This window comes from Rhinoderma darwinii, chromosome 12, assembly GCF_050947455.1.
Source record: "Rhinoderma darwinii isolate aRhiDar2 chromosome 12, aRhiDar2.hap1, whole genome shotgun sequence".
NCBI classification, from domain to species: Eukaryota; Metazoa; Chordata; class Amphibia; order Anura; family Rhinodermatidae; genus Rhinoderma; species Rhinoderma darwinii.
Genome location: NC_134698.1, coordinates 29,264,914 through 29,281,175, shown reverse-complemented (window position 1 = coordinate 29,281,175; position 16,262 = coordinate 29,264,914). Strand labels below are relative to the sequence as shown.

The 16,262-nt window shown below is 43.0% G+C and overlaps 1 protein-coding gene across 2 annotated transcripts in view; it reads right to left on the bottom strand.

Annotated features, from left to right (window-relative positions):
* Positions 1 to 14,992, bottom strand: part of DLL4 (delta like canonical Notch ligand 4) — a 177,819-nt gene extending 162,827 nt beyond the window's left edge. For both annotated transcript variants that reach the window (XR_012851457.1, XM_075844922.1), the window contains exons 1-9: positions 14,634 to 14,992; positions 14,299 to 14,547; positions 13,995 to 14,037; positions 12,903 to 13,169; positions 8,678 to 8,738; positions 7,277 to 7,407; positions 4,987 to 5,156; positions 3,931 to 4,150; positions 1,742 to 2,453 (exon numbers count right to left, since the gene is read on the bottom strand). Coding sequence is in view for 1 of the 2 variants with exons in the window: in XM_075844922.1 (XP_075701037.1) it covers positions 1,742 to 2,453; positions 3,931 to 4,150; positions 4,987 to 5,156; positions 7,277 to 7,407; positions 8,678 to 8,738; positions 12,903 to 13,169; positions 13,995 to 14,037; positions 14,299 to 14,547; positions 14,634 to 14,696 (1,916 nt within the window). In the remaining variant the exon portion in view is untranslated. The remainder of the gene's footprint in view (positions 1 to 1,741; positions 2,454 to 3,930; positions 4,151 to 4,986; positions 5,157 to 7,276; positions 7,408 to 8,677; positions 8,739 to 12,902; positions 13,170 to 13,994; positions 14,038 to 14,298; positions 14,548 to 14,633) is intronic.
* Between the last annotated feature and the right edge of the window lie 1,270 nt (positions 14,993 to 16,262).

Here is a 16,262-nt window from a genome sequence, read left to right as displayed (position 1 = left end):
GCAATGGCATTGCTACTTATCAATTTTAAAGGCTAAGTAAACCTTTGAGGCCTTTATTTTTTTTTTTTTAAATGTATGTGTTTAGTGCTCTAAAACATTTTCTAATATCCATTTATTCAAAATGTTTTTAGTTTAAGTGCTGCAGGCTACTGTAATAAACTTTCAGCTTACAGCGGCGTTATGCAGCTTCTATGTATAGTGGTAAAACTAAACACGAAAGTATATAATAAGTTTTAAAAAACTAAACTACTAAAATAATGATAAAAAGAGACCATAGCCTTTAAAGCTCATGAAATCAGGACGATTGATTGAGATCCAAACTTGACGGCAAATATGGAGATAATTCTGTTCATCTTGTTATCTTTTATATTCACTAGCCACTGGATCAGCACGGTGTTAAATTATATTACACTAAATGGATTTGTTTCTTTCTTAGGCTATGTTCACACAGGGCGGATACACTGCTTAAAATACTCAGCGTATCCGCCCTGGAGCCAGCAGAGAACTCCGGCTGAAAAAACGCACCAAATTGTGGTGCGAGTTTTCATCCGGAAGGTCCGCAGCGGAAGGAGTTTGGCTGCAGGATGCCAGATAGGTCACCATGATGTAAGTATAACCTTTTTTCTTTTCTGAATTGCTATATGTTGCAGGTTTTACCCCCTCCCCCCCTCATTGCATTGAATGGGGAACACGCAACAGAAAACCAGCGATTCCGCAGTATGTCAATTTATTAATGGTTTTCCAGATTATTTACTCAGCGTGTGTATGAGAATGGAATATGCTGTGGATTTTCCGCAATGAAACACATTGCGGACAATCCACAGTATTTACTCTGTGTGTGGACATTCCCTTACACTTACTACCATTTTACCCAAGTCAATTTCATTATTGCAACTCAGAAACTCAAGGTTTAACAGCTTGGTGATCATGATGTGTATTATTCCATAAGAATTTATTGTATTTACAGCACAAAGGCACTGAACGTACGCAGACATGTTGCATATATAATAAGGTCCAATCTTCTAGCGGAGGTCCTCACATTTCAAAGCATTAGATTGACAAGAGGAAACATACTAGACTTAAAAGGGGTTGTCCTGGCACGGGACGGTTTTTCATACTGATGACCCATCTACAGGACAGGTCCTCAGTATATGATCAGTGGGGGTCCGACAGCCCGCACCGATCAGCTGCCTCCGGGCACCGGATGTCTGTGCCAGAAGCGGATGGCTCCAGTCACAGTATAAAGGCCATGCTGCTGAACTGCATCTCTGCCCCTTTTGAATAGACTATCTGCTTCTGGCACTGATCCCTGCATAATAATCTGTCCCTGGAGGCAGCCGGAACAGCTAATCGGTGCAGGGTTCAGACCCCACCGATCATACACTATTGACCTACCCTGTGGAAGGGTCATCAGTATGAAAAAAACATCCCGTGCCCGAGCACCCCCTTTAAGTAAGAGACTTCACGTCTGCGTCGAAGGCTTCATTAGCAGTGTCCAAAAATGGTGGAAGAAATAGGACAGGGTGCAGCGCCATTTTCTTCTAGTAAAACAACGGACACGGTGACGGAAAACCGATGGAACCAATTAAAGTTATTGGGCTCAGCCGGGTGCTGCCTGTGCCCGTCATACAATGGCTCCAGCACTTTTTTTTTTGTGTGTCCCTATGATGTGAACCCAGCGTTAGTGTGCCAGTGCAGGCGCACACATCACTAATAAATCTAGTGAATAACATGGTCTTACCTATGCAGTCGGAGGGGGAACTTCTCTTCTTCTAAGCATTTTTCACTATTGTGGAACTTGTCTGCTTTTCCCATTCCATTTAGGACACCCCCAATAAGTCCATTAGATATGTTGCAGTCTAAAGGGTGGTTTTTTAGCTTGTAATTTGATTTCTCTAGGCCACAGTCCACCTCCAAGTCCTTCTTTTTGTTTATATTTTTAAGTTGTGAAGCTGGTATTAAATTGTCTTTCTGGAAATCTGATAAATTATTCATGGTCTTCGTGTCCTGTATTGGCTTCTGACGAAAATGCTTAACAATAATGAAGATCATACATAGCAAAACCAGAAGTCCCACCATGCCAGCGCCCATGAAGACAGCGACCCAAGGAAAGTCCCAGTCTTTTTCGCGCTTGACCTGAAACTCACACTGGCTTCCCATGGAACCAATAGGACAAAGACAAGTAATGCTTTTTTCGTAAGGCACAAAATGGCACGTTCCTCCATTCTTGCATGGGTTGACGGCGCATTCATCTCGGTTTTTTAGATCACATGTTTTTCCAGTAAAGCCAGGAGGACAAATACATCCATAGTCACCATTATTGTCATAGCAGGTCCCTCCATTGGAGCACGGGTTCTTTGCGCACACATTCATATTCATCTCACATGTTGGGCCTGCATATCCTGTGCGACAACGGCACAACTGTTTGTAATTGAAGATATAACACTGACCTCCTGTATGGAGAAACACACATGTTAGCATCCAAAATCTCTTGTGCTCTGAACTACAGGGGCAGGATTCCTACCGAATTATTAACCAGAACATAAAAAACAGAAGGATAACATGAGATAAAATGGGCCTCATCCAAAAAGTCTCAGTATTACCTATAGCAATCAAATGACACCCAGTTATTAAATAAGTTGCAATGAGTGAGAGGTTTTTTTTTAAAATTTATGATGGCCAATGTCTTTTGTGTTCTGATCCGCACAACAAACGTTACTGTAGCAGGTAAAGAAGAAGCTATGAAAATATAAGAGAAATGACAAAACAACAATACCCTTGACATGCAACAACTCGCCCTATAGCGCCATATGGATCGATCCGATATCAGGAGAATATCCCATAATCAGATCAGTGAATATATGGCTGGTCCTTGGTTACTAATAGTACAGCAGCAATATTGTTCTGTGATCAGCACTGAAACATCCAAAGGGAAGACTGGATTTAAAGGGAATGGAAAACCTAGCATTTATTTTACTAATGGAAACCAGATACTGAAACAGATTTGTTTTTCAGAACACGTTTTTGTAATGATTGTAGAATCTTTAATAAAAAGGAAAACTTCTGTACCGGATTATGGGGCAGACATCTTGCCTAAACTGCTGTTAACAGCATTTAAGAGATCTGCTTTACAGCAGTCACATGGACAATAAGAAACTGTAGACTGGGAGAGTCTATTAGGCAGAAGTGGCTGTGCAGGGACAGGGCGGAGGGGAGCTGTCGCTATCACCTATTGTAAATGATGGATCCTGTGTTATGTATATAGAGGTGTTACCTGTCATAGTAATCCTGCCTGTGATGACAATACAATTACTGCTGAGAAGTGATCTCTACAGAACAGGAAGTGTCGCTCTATTGTGAGGCTCAGTGGCCAGTGTGAAAACTGCACCATTTCAGGAATATTTTAAAATCTAGACAACTGACATTTTTAAAAAACAATTTTTTTTTTTTAAATGTTTAACATAAAAACTTGATTTTAAGCAACCATCTGGTCCCAGGACAACGTTTTAAATACGATGGTGTACATGAAGTATTATCGGATGCCCTTAAGTAGCGCCCCTCTGGCATGAATCTGCCATTTTAGGGTCCCCTCTGTGATGTCCAAAAATAGCCTAAGTGCTTCTTAGACACTCCCACTGTTCTCGGATTGGCCAGAGCTGCTCACGTGAGGTTTCATCCAATCCGTCAGAGGGAGTGCCTTAGACTCAGTCTGAGAGGCGCTGTGGGCATTTTGAGACAACACAGAAGGGACGCTACAATGGCAGAGCGAGGCAAGTGAAGGGCACCAGGTAATTTTACTCCATTTACCCCATCACATTTATAATTTTGTCCTGAGACCAGTGGGTCACTTTAAAAAAAAAAAAAAAAAAAAAAAAAAAAAGATCATTTACTGACGATACATTCCCTTTAAACGAGTTACTGAATACATACCATTCAGACAAGGATTGCTGATACATCGGTCCACTTTCTTTTCACAGTTGGAACCTGTATAACCCAACGGGCACTGACAAGCATAGCTGGCACCCAGTTCCCGTTCTCTACACGTACCGCCATTAAAGCATGGGGAATCGGCACAGTTTAATACACTGTGTTCACAGTGGGTTCCATAATATGTTTGAGGACATTGACAGACATAACCGCTCTCCCCATCCTAGAAGCAACATACAGAAGCATAAGGATTTTATGTTTAAGCACGTGAAGACAAAGCTGGTCATTCTAAAGACATTTTTTTAAGAAATCAGTATAAGGCAATGTTTGATACGAATCGCAGTGTACAACAGTGAGGCAATAGCTTAGCGAGTATAAACAGAAAAAGCTATTCCAAACAAGATTTACTCATACAAAATGTTGATAGTGCAAACAGAAGCGAAAGAATTTCTAGTTTAAACAAGCTTACAATATAATGCCAAATAAACAGGCCAGGGAGAGTGCAAGGACAATAAGATCTATTCTGAAAGCCGGTGTACTTACATACAGTGTGACCTCAGTATATTATAGGTGGGCAAAAGAAAACAGATTTCATTCCCAGCCACCTGTACGCTAGTATGTATAAAATCTCAGCTATGTACCCGTTACTGTTCAGAGAAAACACTATAAATTGTTGTCTCTCGTAAAAGGAACGATTGGAATTTAAGACAAACTACAATTAAACAGAGGTGGATTGGTTTGTTAGTAAAGTTCAATGTATAGAATATTTTGCCAACAACGCAGCGATCAGTGGTCCGGTAGGGGGCAGGTTTACACAAATAACTTTCAGCTCAAAGTTCCCCGACTTTCCGGTCAGCTCTAATTTCAGCTAAAACTGGATAGGGTGTCCTGGGTCTAGGAGAGTCCATTTAACTATTCATATCATACCTACTGACCTACTTCCGAATCCTACATCTAACTTGGGTGTTGGAAAACAAATAATTGAAGTTACACGGCATTCAGTTGATGTTCCACATCCATTTAATAACTCAAATGTAGATGTTTCACGTTAGGTCTTACCGTGCAGCTACCACCATTTCGGCAAGGGTTGCTGTCGCATTCATTGATCTTCTCGTCACAATTTACTCCGGTATAACCTGGTCGGCATGAACATGTGTAACTGCCCTGGCCAGTGTTCATACAAGTGGCTCCATTTTTGCAGGGTTTATGGTGAGTGCAATAGTTTAAATCTGCAAGAAATATATATAGGACTGTTAGAAACTGTAACTTATCTTTATGTATTCATAAAATCATTGCAGAAAAAGACGAACTCCATATTCAAGCACAAACATCAGAAATGAGGTCTACGAGTCTACAATGCTATTTTATAAGAAACATCCATTAAATATTAGAAAGTCTAGCTAAACGTTTGACAAACTTCTGACATAGTGACACGTCAGAAATTTGAATTGGTGGGGGTCCGAGCACCGAGACCAGCACCAATCGCTAGAACGAAGCAGCTGCAACAATTGTACGAGCGCTCAGCCGCTTCGTGTCGGTTCGGCTTTTTCCAGAAATAAATGTATCGGTGTACGGACTCAATGCAATGTCTATGAGCCCGTACTCCGATACATCGGCTTACCGGAAACAGCCGAACAGACACGAAGCCGCTGAGCACTCACACGAGACCTTCAGCTGCTTCGTTCTAGCGATTGGTGGGGGTCTCAGTGCTCGGATCCCCACCAATCCAAACTTCTGACATATCACTATGACATGTCAGAAGTTTGTCAAATGTTTAGCTGCACTTTCATATTTTGTTGCTCAAACTTTTGGGGCAATCACCGCAAACAAACGATTTGAGGAACTCTCAATGAGACTTCTGCTCCTGTCCACAGGTATTTTGGGCCACACCTCGTGAGGACACTGCTCCAGCGGTCTCCGGTTTGAAGGGTGTCTTCTCCAGACTGCAGGTTTCAGCTCCTTCCACAGATGTTCAATAGGATTTAGATCAGGGCTCATAGAAGCCACTTCAGAATAGTCAATGCTTTGCTCTTAGCCTTTCTTGGATGTTTTTAGATGTGTTTCGGCTCATTATCCTGTTCTTTGTAAGCATCATTTTTTCATCTGTGAACATAGAGCTGATGTGATTTGCCAAATAGCTCCAGTTTTGTCACATCTGTCCAAAGGACATTCCCCCACAATCTTTGAGACTTGTCAATATGCATTTTGCTAAATTCCAGTCTCGCTTTTTTTTATCATCAGCTCTATGTTCAGTTGCAAAAATGAAGCATACAAAGAACAGAACTCTGTACTTACTATGAAACATGGAGGAGGCTCGGTTAGGTTTGGGGCTAAGCATCTGGCACAGGGTGTCTTGAATCTATGCAGGGTAAAATGAAATCTCAAGACTATCAAGGCATTCTGGAGCTAAATGTGCTGCCCAGTGTCAGAAAGCTTAGTCTCAGTCACAGGTCATGGGTCCCCCAACAGGGTAATGACCCAAAACACACAGCTAAAAACATCCAAGAAAGGCTAAGAGCAAAGCATTGACTATTCTGAAGTGGTCTTCTATAAGCCCTGATCTAAATCCTATTGAACATCTGTGGAAGGAGCTGAAACCTGCAGTCTGGAGAAGACACCCTTCAAACCGGAGACCGCTGGAGCAGTGTCCTCACGAGGTGTGGCCCAAAATACCTGTGGACCGGTGCAGAAGTCTCATTGAGTTACACAAATCGTTTGTTTGCAGTGATTGCCCCAAAAGGTTGTGCAACAAAATATTAAGTTAAGGGGACCATTATTTTTGTCCAGGCAGTTTCTTTAGGGTATGTGCACACACACTAATTACGTCCGTAATTGACGGACGTATTTCGGCCGCAAGTCCCGGACCGAACACAGTGCAGGGAGCCGGGCTCCTAGCATCATACTTATGTACGACGCTAGAAGTCCCTGCCTTGCTGCAGGACAACTGTCCCGTAGTATAATCATGTTTTCAGTACGGGACAGTTGTCCTGCAGCGAGGCAGGGACTCCTAGCATCGTACATAACTATGATGCTAGGAGCCCGGCTCCTTGCACTGTGTTCGGTCCACTACTTGCGGCCGAAATACGTCCGTCAATTACGGACGTAATTAGTGTGTGTGCACATACCCTTAGTTTGTTTTTTTACATTTTTCGGTTGAACCACAATTCAAAAACAATGTCGGATTTACATTAGTTGATTTTCAGTAAATTAAAACCTATTATTACTTTTGTCAGATTCAAGTTATTTCAGTGACCATTGGAGGTTTTTCTTTCTCTTAAGGGTAGCAACAATTTTATCCACGACTGTATAGCATATCCTGTGGGGTCACAACCCCTATAAGCATACTCACCCTGATCGCAGAACAGGCCTCCCCAGCCTTCATCGCAGATGCACTGCCAGGGAATTTGGCATGTTCCGTGTCTACATCCATTATGAGGAATGCACTCATTGCAGTAACGACCTTGCCAACCAGGACGGCAACTGAAAGTTTTAGTTTTGGACATCAGATTAAACAATAGGTCAATAAAATAAACTTATGTTACTACAACATGTGCAAAAGCAAATAAAGTGTCATAGTATTGTTGTTGTTGAAGTGCTGGGGACCACTAAGTTACTGCTACATTGTTTCAACTGACGGATGGATGTTAAAGGGGTATTCTAGCCAAGAACTTTTATCACATATGCAGCGGAAAGATGATTATTATCAGCTGGAATACCCCTTTGAAGGTGTTATCCCATTTATCATGTTCATACTAAAAGTCCTGAAATGCTGTTAATAGCAGTTTTAAAGTAATTTGCAGTGAATCGAACATAAAAGAAGTGCTGCTGGGAGAGGGTCTCTAAACAGAATCAGTCTCCTTCCCCATCTGGCAGCTGCTGATATAGTCTCTTCTACTTCCCCTGCAGTAGGTGTCTTCTTAACTATACTGTCATGCTACTGCACATGCTCTGCTACTTCCCTGACAAGAAGGGCAGAAAGCTATTTCTATTGGCTGCTCTGCAGTGAATAGAGGATCACTATCCTGGCTGTGGGGAGAATGACTGAGCATGCGTGTCCACCAGCATTCAGCTCATTCGTTCGATGTACACATTGCTGTATACTTTAAACACCAGGTGGCGCCATACTATATAAATAAATTTCATAACTTCATTGGATCGTGTGTAAATGACAAACATTGTTCATTTCTTATATTAGTACAATGAATATTATATTTAATGGATAGACAACCCCATTAACCTCCTCGCCTGTCCCCCTTACGAAGTATAACCCAGTTCGGATTTACACTACATGCTCTTTCAAAAGTAGAAAAAGGCTGTGTTCACATCACCGTTCCTTTCCGCTGAGGGATTTAGTCTGAGGTTTCCGTTGGGTTAACCCCTCAACGGAAAGGCAAACGGAAACCTTAGCTTCCGTTTCCCTCAGCATTGAACTCAATGGTGACGGAAATCTAGGCAATGGTTTCCGTTTGTCACCGTGGTGACAGGGTTCCGTCGTTTTGACGGAATGAATAGCGCAGTCAACTGCGCTATTAGTTCTATCAAGAACAACGGAACCCTGTCACCACGGTGACAAACGGAAACCATTAGCGAAGTTTCTGTCACCATTGAGTTCAATGCTGAGGGAAACGGAAGCTAAGGTTTCCGTTTGCCTTTCCGTTGAGGGGTTAACCCAACGGAAACCTCCGACGGAACCTCAGAGGAAAGGAACGGTGATGTGAACAGGCCCATATGTAGGTATATAAATACTCACGAGCATTCCCCTGGGCTGTTGCAGAAACCATTTTGCTCACTGCACCCATCCAGACATATTGCTGTGGAAACAAACAATATAGGCCATTGTTAATGTTTGTTTTGTTGTGCGCTCCTTTAAGAACATAAACACATCAGTTTCCATTTAAAGGGTCAGTTCAGAGTTTTTTTACACATTTTTTGATGCGGAAACCGCGCCAAAAAACTGACAAAAGTGCCTCCCATTGATTTCAATGGGAGGCGGAGGCGTTTTTCCCGCGAGGGACATGCCCTATCTTCAGGCGTTTACGCCTCTGACCTCCCATTGACATCAATGGGAGGCAGAGAAAGCGTGTTTCGCTGCGTTTTTTGCCCGCGGTGCTCAACGGCCGCGGGCGAAAAATGGCGCGAAAATCGGCGTGCAGGGAGCGGAAAATCTGCCTCAAAATTCCAAACTGGATTTTGAGGCAGATTTTCTGCCTGCAAAAAAACGGTGTGAACCCGGCCAAGACAGAACAACAACAAAATACTTCTGGGCTGCGAACATTATGTGTGACAAAATCAGAATTCCGATTAGATGTTGCCTCATGAAGGTATCCCCGGGACCCCCACTATTACATAGCCAAGTAATACCACGTTCAGCAGACACGGCAGGGGAACGGTCTGGCTGGTTGCGAATGGTGTCCACAATACAATCAATTCACTGAACCTGATCGTTGTCAGCAACTAAAATAATTTTGATCTGCTAATTGTTATATAGAGAGTACATTAGAGTAAAACTAGAAGTTTCATAATAAGGAAAAACTAGGGATCTATTGTTGCCATTTTTTGTCCTATAAAGCCAAGATCACACACACACGCAGTTTTGATGCAGTTTTTTTGTTTTTTTTTAAGCCCAACAAAAGGAGTAGACACAAAAGAAAGGAGGTGCACGAGTCTTTTCTTTGCATCTTTCCTTCCTTTTGGATCCAGTTTTTGCTTTGGCTGAAGAAACTGCACCAAAAACTGCATCAGAACTGCATGTGTGATCTTGGCCTCATGTAGACAAGTTTTCCAGTATTTTCCGATATAAAGAATATACGTCATGATAATAAATCATAACAATGTCTGCCTGTCAGTCTAAGGCAGTGGTCTCCATTCTGACATCATATCATGTACATGTATATATATACCCCCATCATATCTACTTATACCTAGAATACTTTGCATATACCTATCATGACGATCTTTACCTATAATATATACCAATCATGTCACATATACCAATATATATATATATATAACAGGTATAGATAGATAGGATTGGTAATATGCAGTACATTCTAGGTATAAGTAGATAGACACACACACCCATCCCCCCCCCCCCTTAGCGCCAGTCTGCGGGTCATTGCCGCCGTTGTTGTCAGGCCACAGCCGTGTGACTTGTATTTGCCGGCTACAAGGGCCTCGTTTAATGCCTGGATGACTCCGAACAACACATGGTCAGCCCTCCGCCCCAGTCTCAGTGAGAGAGCAGCTGTCACCGTTGTTGCTGCTTCACCCTCCCTCACTACAGCTGTTCTCTCCGCTTTGTCCCCTGGAGCTAATGCCAAGGATAACAATAACAACGCGTGCCGCACAGCACAAGCCACCCGAGCGTGCGACATTACACTTGACCCCGGAGCGCGACAGAAGCGCAGCCCACCGGTAAAGATGGCTGCAAATGATATCGTTGTAATCGTCTCAATAACGGTGTGAGGTATGGCCGACTTTATAGCCGCGTCTCCTGAGTGGTCCGACAACAATTTATCATTCCGTGAACGTTCCCTCCATCACTCGTTCTGACTGACAACAGCGGCGGTCACAACACTCCGGGAGCGCGCTCAAAGGAAATTCAACCAATCAGCGCTCTGCTTTAATTTTCTAACATGTTTTGCACAAATGAGAGTTGTAATCTGATTGGTTATTTTATCCCATGGTCATTTCTAGGAAATGTTCCTAAAACAATTTCCTGTATATAAAAACAAAATACAAAATAGACCATTCTCTACAAAGGATTTTCCCTTCTGAAGTCAATAGGGAACACAACCCAAGGGCTCACGCACACAACCGTTCTTTTCTTCTGCGGGTATCACACTGAACAATTCATTACTATGAGGCCATGTACACATCCGCTTTTATTTTTTGCGGGTCCGTGTGTTCGTTCCGCAAAATGATACCACATGTCTTATTCTTCTCACCCATTCTAATGTGTCTGCAAAAAAAAACGGACAGCACGCGGAAGCCACTAGGACCAGTGTTTTACGGTCCACAAAACGCAAACAGCTATGTGCATGACGCCTAAAGGTAACGTGTCTGACAGAAACGTTAACCATTAAATGCCCTATGTCTACTTCGTTTGTTCCCTGCGATTACGAGAAAAAGATCAGATCCCTGTCTAAAATAGGTTACCAACCGGCGTGTTAGGAAAAACGTTGGAACGCTTTACGTATAACAGGACGGTAGCAGAGAAGCGTTGTGTTTATTTTTTTCCTTTGTTGTAGCCTTACCGTTTAAAAACAATTTGTTCAACAAAACAAAAAGAATATTGCGCATGACCAGAGTAATATTAGGCCTTGTTCACACAGAGTTTTTTTGCAGGAGGAAAATTCTGCCTCAAAATTCCGTTTGGCATTTTGAGCCAGATTTTGACCTTCCTGCACGCCGTTTGCCACGTTTTTCACTCGCGCCCATTGAGTGCTACAGGCAAAAAACTCAGCGAAATATGCTTTCTCTGCCTCCCATTGATGTCAATGGGAGGTCAGAGGCGTAACCGCGCGAAGATAGGACATGTCCCTTCTTTCTCCCGCGAGGCGGTTTTACTGCTCGCAGGAGAAAACCGCCTCCCATTGAAATCAATGGGAGGCATTTTCGGCTGGTTTTTGACGAGTTCTGCAGAGCGGTTTCTGCGTCAAAAAACTCGTCAAAATACTCTGTGTGAACAGGCCTTAAGGAGTTAATAGAGTATAATTACATATAGAATGGAATGAAGTTCACAGATGACGGCTGCGTTCTCACAATGGTTCGCCTATAGTGCATTAACTCTTTAGGACTCATTTCACAAGCAGAGTGCAAACTGCTGGAGGGTTACAGCAATACTCCGGAGGGTGGTTTACAATATGAAAGAAATGATCCCGCAGTGGTTTCCAAGATTGCTTCACTAAACCCTACCCCTCTGTTGTGACAAAAACAAAACGCGTCATAATCTGTTCTCAGAGCTCTCCTGAAGGCAAGATTTAGGGGATGTTCACCACGGCCTAAAATCGGAAGCAGAACGCCTCCAAACAGCTGCCCATTCATTTCAATGGGAAAAACGGCGTTCTGTTCCGATGGGCCGTTTTATGATAGATTATTCCATTATCTATACGCAGGTCTTGGAAGGGCATAGTCATGTGATCTGATCATCTACCAACATATAGGTCAAAAAGAGCAAACACACTGAAGCAAAAACGACAGTAAACCAATCATATTGAAAAGAAAGTTCCAAGTAATGAATACGCTTCATACATATATGTGACCAAACAAATACAATATGGGGACACTAGGGCACATCATGTCCTCTCCCTTGTGAACCGTGTAAATGGAATTCTCTCGGCTTCCCGATCATACATTTAGGCCACGTTCAGATGCGGCAGAATTTTTCCGCTGAAAATGTTGCTGCAGATAATTTGCGAATCTGCAGCAACATTTGCCTATTTGACAGGTAATTCAGACGTGGCGGATATCGCAGCGGACGTGCCACAGATTTCAGTTTTTGCATAGCAAAGGCTGAAATTCGCCGTGAAATTCCGCTGCTTCTACTCCGCAACAGACCGTGCATGCTGCGGAGGGAAAATTCTACACCGCAGCCCGATTTCCGCACAGTATTTTTCTGCAACGTCTGAACCAAGTTTCCCAAAAACGTATAGAAACAAATGTAAAAAACGGCTGCTGGAGAATTCCACGGCGGACTGTCCGCAGCGAAATCAACAGCAAATCTGCCAGGTGTGAACGTGCCCTTACAGCTCAAAGACGAGGACATGCGGCTGATCATCTAAAATAAAATCCTAGATATAAAACCTGCGCTGACAATCCGCGACGTGTGAACTCAGCCTAATGGTTGAAGGTTATGAACTTATTTACGGTCCCATAAGTCCAGGCAGTCCTTTCACAGGCTCTACTAGTACATGTAAATGTAGGTTTGAATGTATAGATGTATATTTTTTCCCCCTAATGCTCCCAAGCCTTACGTTTTGGGCAGTATTCTCCTTTCCACCCCTTCAGACATGTGATGCTGCCATCAGATTCACATACGTAGTGTCCAAAGCGATCATCGCGAGGCTTGCAGAGCCTGGAACAGCTTTCCCCATAGTAGTGTTCACTGCAGACGACTCTATACGAGTATTTCAGCTGAGTATTTCTGATCCCCATCTTCAGATCACTGGACCACGCTTCACCAACATTAAGGGGTTTCTGGATTACAAAATCACTGACCAATACTTCCCCTTTATTAGAACCTAATCGGAAAACAAAAACAGGACAATTTCATGTTTTTTTTCGTGAAAAACCAAGAAACAAAAAATTTCAGTAAAACACGCAATATTTTAAGGAAGTCGTCCGGCCGAACTTTACATTGGAAGTTTTACTTTGCAACACTCTTTTTTTTAAAGTCCCAATCCATTGAACTTAAAACGTGGATTCGTGGTCTATAGATGCCAATTGTGATAGAAAATCACTAAAGACACAAAATCCACCTGTCATTTTAAATTCAATGTATTTTGAAATGAATCTACAACTTTTTTTTTTTTTTTAGAATTTAGGATTGTGTTCTTAAAATATTTCTATACCAAAGAGTTGGTCATCAAGGTGAGCAAAAGAACCAAAGTCCGTGGCCTCAAGAAAGGTTTCAATGTGAGAATTGTTTTGTTGAAATATTCTCTTCCTCTATGTCAGCAAAACATCCAAAAGCCATTATTTCTTTTCCAAAGGGCGGAATTTGAAAAAAAAAAGGTGTAAAATACAGGAAAAGGCCGTCAGGACAATTTGGCAGACTTCTGGTTTTCTCACCAAAGAGCGGACTTCTTTCCCACGCCAAAAATAAACTGGAGGAAGTGCAATTGTTTTGGAGATTAGGTACGTAAGGCCATGAAAAAAAAAAAAAAAATACATCTCTCCAACGCCAGCTTGTTTTGAAAGTTAAAATGGGAATTTAAAAGAAGATCAAAAACTAAACTAAACCTTATAAATAGGAAAGTTTAAATGGATAATTAGATTTTCAGTAGATTCACATTGAGACAATGGCGCCCTCTAGTGTTTCTTTCTAGAATAATGATTTTATTTACCTGTGGGTTTATAAAACGCTTCAATAATCAGAGAAAAGGTTTTCTGAAAAAGGGAAAAGAAAAAATAAATAAAAATTTACGTGGAAACAAATATTATGTAACATAAATTAATCATCATGTAAACTACAGCAGGAATATCAGGAAAGCTTGTGTTAATGAACAGCTTCATTAATCTAATGGTGTATAGAATTACTGATATATATATATATATATATATATATATATATATAGTGTGCTAGGTATAGATCTACATACACATCAGATTGTCAGCAGGTTACTGAAGGGTTAAAAAGCGGCGTCTTACCGGCCAGGTGAAGTTAAAGGGCAACCTGATGTAGTTGGAGAATCCGTCCACGAATGCGCTGGATTCCAGCACCGGAGTGACGACACTGCCGAAGGTGCAGGGTCCGGGGGACACGACGGTCTGGTAATGTTTCAGGCAGATCTTGAAGAAGGTCCGACAATTGGGCAGACACGACGCCCCGTCCGCCAGCGTCCCATTGCTATTTACAAAGGCGTCAAGACGCAGCTGAAAGACCCCGGAGCCGGCGACCTTAGAGAGAAATACATAAGAGCCCCAACCGATCAGATCTCCCGCAACACAAGAAGGAGAAGCTACAAAGAACGGCTCCCAATTACCTGCTGCAAACCCAGTAAGACAAACGTCAAGCCCCATATAAGACTATGATCCATCTTCTTCATCGGGCTCCCGTGCTGTGAAACCGGCGGACGAACAAGCAGCAGCAGCACTGGGATTAATGGAACTCCTTATAGAACAGCGACAACAGGTCCACACAAAAGTCATGTACCCTCCGATGACAGGAAGGAGTCCCCCAAACAGCAGCCACAGGTAAAGGTGTGATCCGGTCAGATAGACATGCCCTTCCCGCCTATAAATCCGGTCAGTGATGTGGTGTGGAATAATCGCAGCGGTTCCGAGCCGTGTGGTCGCGCCCGCCTGTCACTGTATTGCGCGGGGGAACTAGAGCTCCGCTTTCCCTCTGGCTACTTATATAGTGTCGGCTCTTTCCATGGAGAGCTCATTCTGCGCTTGTCATTTGGTCGGCCCCGCCCCCTGTGTGTCTATACACGGCGTCTGCCGCGACGCGGACCACCGACCTAATTATGAGGAGAAATCCCCTCATCTGTTCGGATATTTACCACAGGTCCCCTGGAGAAATCCCATTATTTCACCTTCATGTCACTTCCAGAACGTTCTGTGTCCAAGTGGAGAAGATACTTGAAGCAGTTCCTCACACATTATTAAACACTTCCATATATGAGGAATATGTTATAATCCTCCTTCTCCCCTTTCTAGCGGAAAAGGGTGAAAATCATGCCGCGCAAATTCGTTTTCGAAAGATAGACGTTAGGCCTTGTTCACACAGAGTTTTTTTGCAGGAGGAAAATTCTGCCTCAAAATTCCGTTTGGGATTTTGAGGCAGATTTTGACTTTCCTGCACGGCGTTTGCCGCCATTTTCGGCACGTTTTTCGCTCACGCACATTCAGTGCTACGGGCAAAAAACTGCCTCCCATTAATGTCAATGGGAGGTCAGAGGCGTAATCTCGCGAAGATAGGGCATGTCCTTTCTTTCTCCCACGAGACGGTTTTACCGCTCGCGGGAGAAAACCTCTCCGCCTCCCATTGAAATCAATGGGAGGCATTTTCGGCCGGTTTTTGACGAGTTTTGCGGAGCGGTTTCCGCTCCAAAAAGCTTGTCAAAATACTCTGTGTGAACAGGGCCTTATCCCTGGCTTGATGGATACATTTGTCATTTGTCAGGTTTCTGTTGCCTCTGATGGGCAGAATAGCGTAGAATCTGCTGCGCCACTTTACCAAGGAAAAAGAGAAACCTTATGGGCCTATGATCCGTCAATGGGATCCGTTATAAAACATATAGTATGTATGCTTTAAAAACAGAAACCATGCCCCCAGTGTGAACAGAGCCTTAGCTACAGTAGTTTCCTTATAGGGTTATTCCCATCTACTAACGTGATGGCATATCGCTAGAATATGCCTTCATTTTATGATCAGCGGTGGTCTGGAAATCTTAGGATCCTGAGAATGAAGGTGTCGCACTGTTGAATTGGCGCCGAGTCCCCTTTTAAGATTTCCCTGCACAGATGAGAACAGAACTGCAGCTCGACCCGCTCATTTTAATGGGGCCATGCTGGAGTTCTTTGCACAGCGGGTGGCCGGGCACCGTTAAGCAGGGAAAAACAGCACTGCTTCCCCTTCACTAGTGCAAAGCTGCGCTCCCTTCATT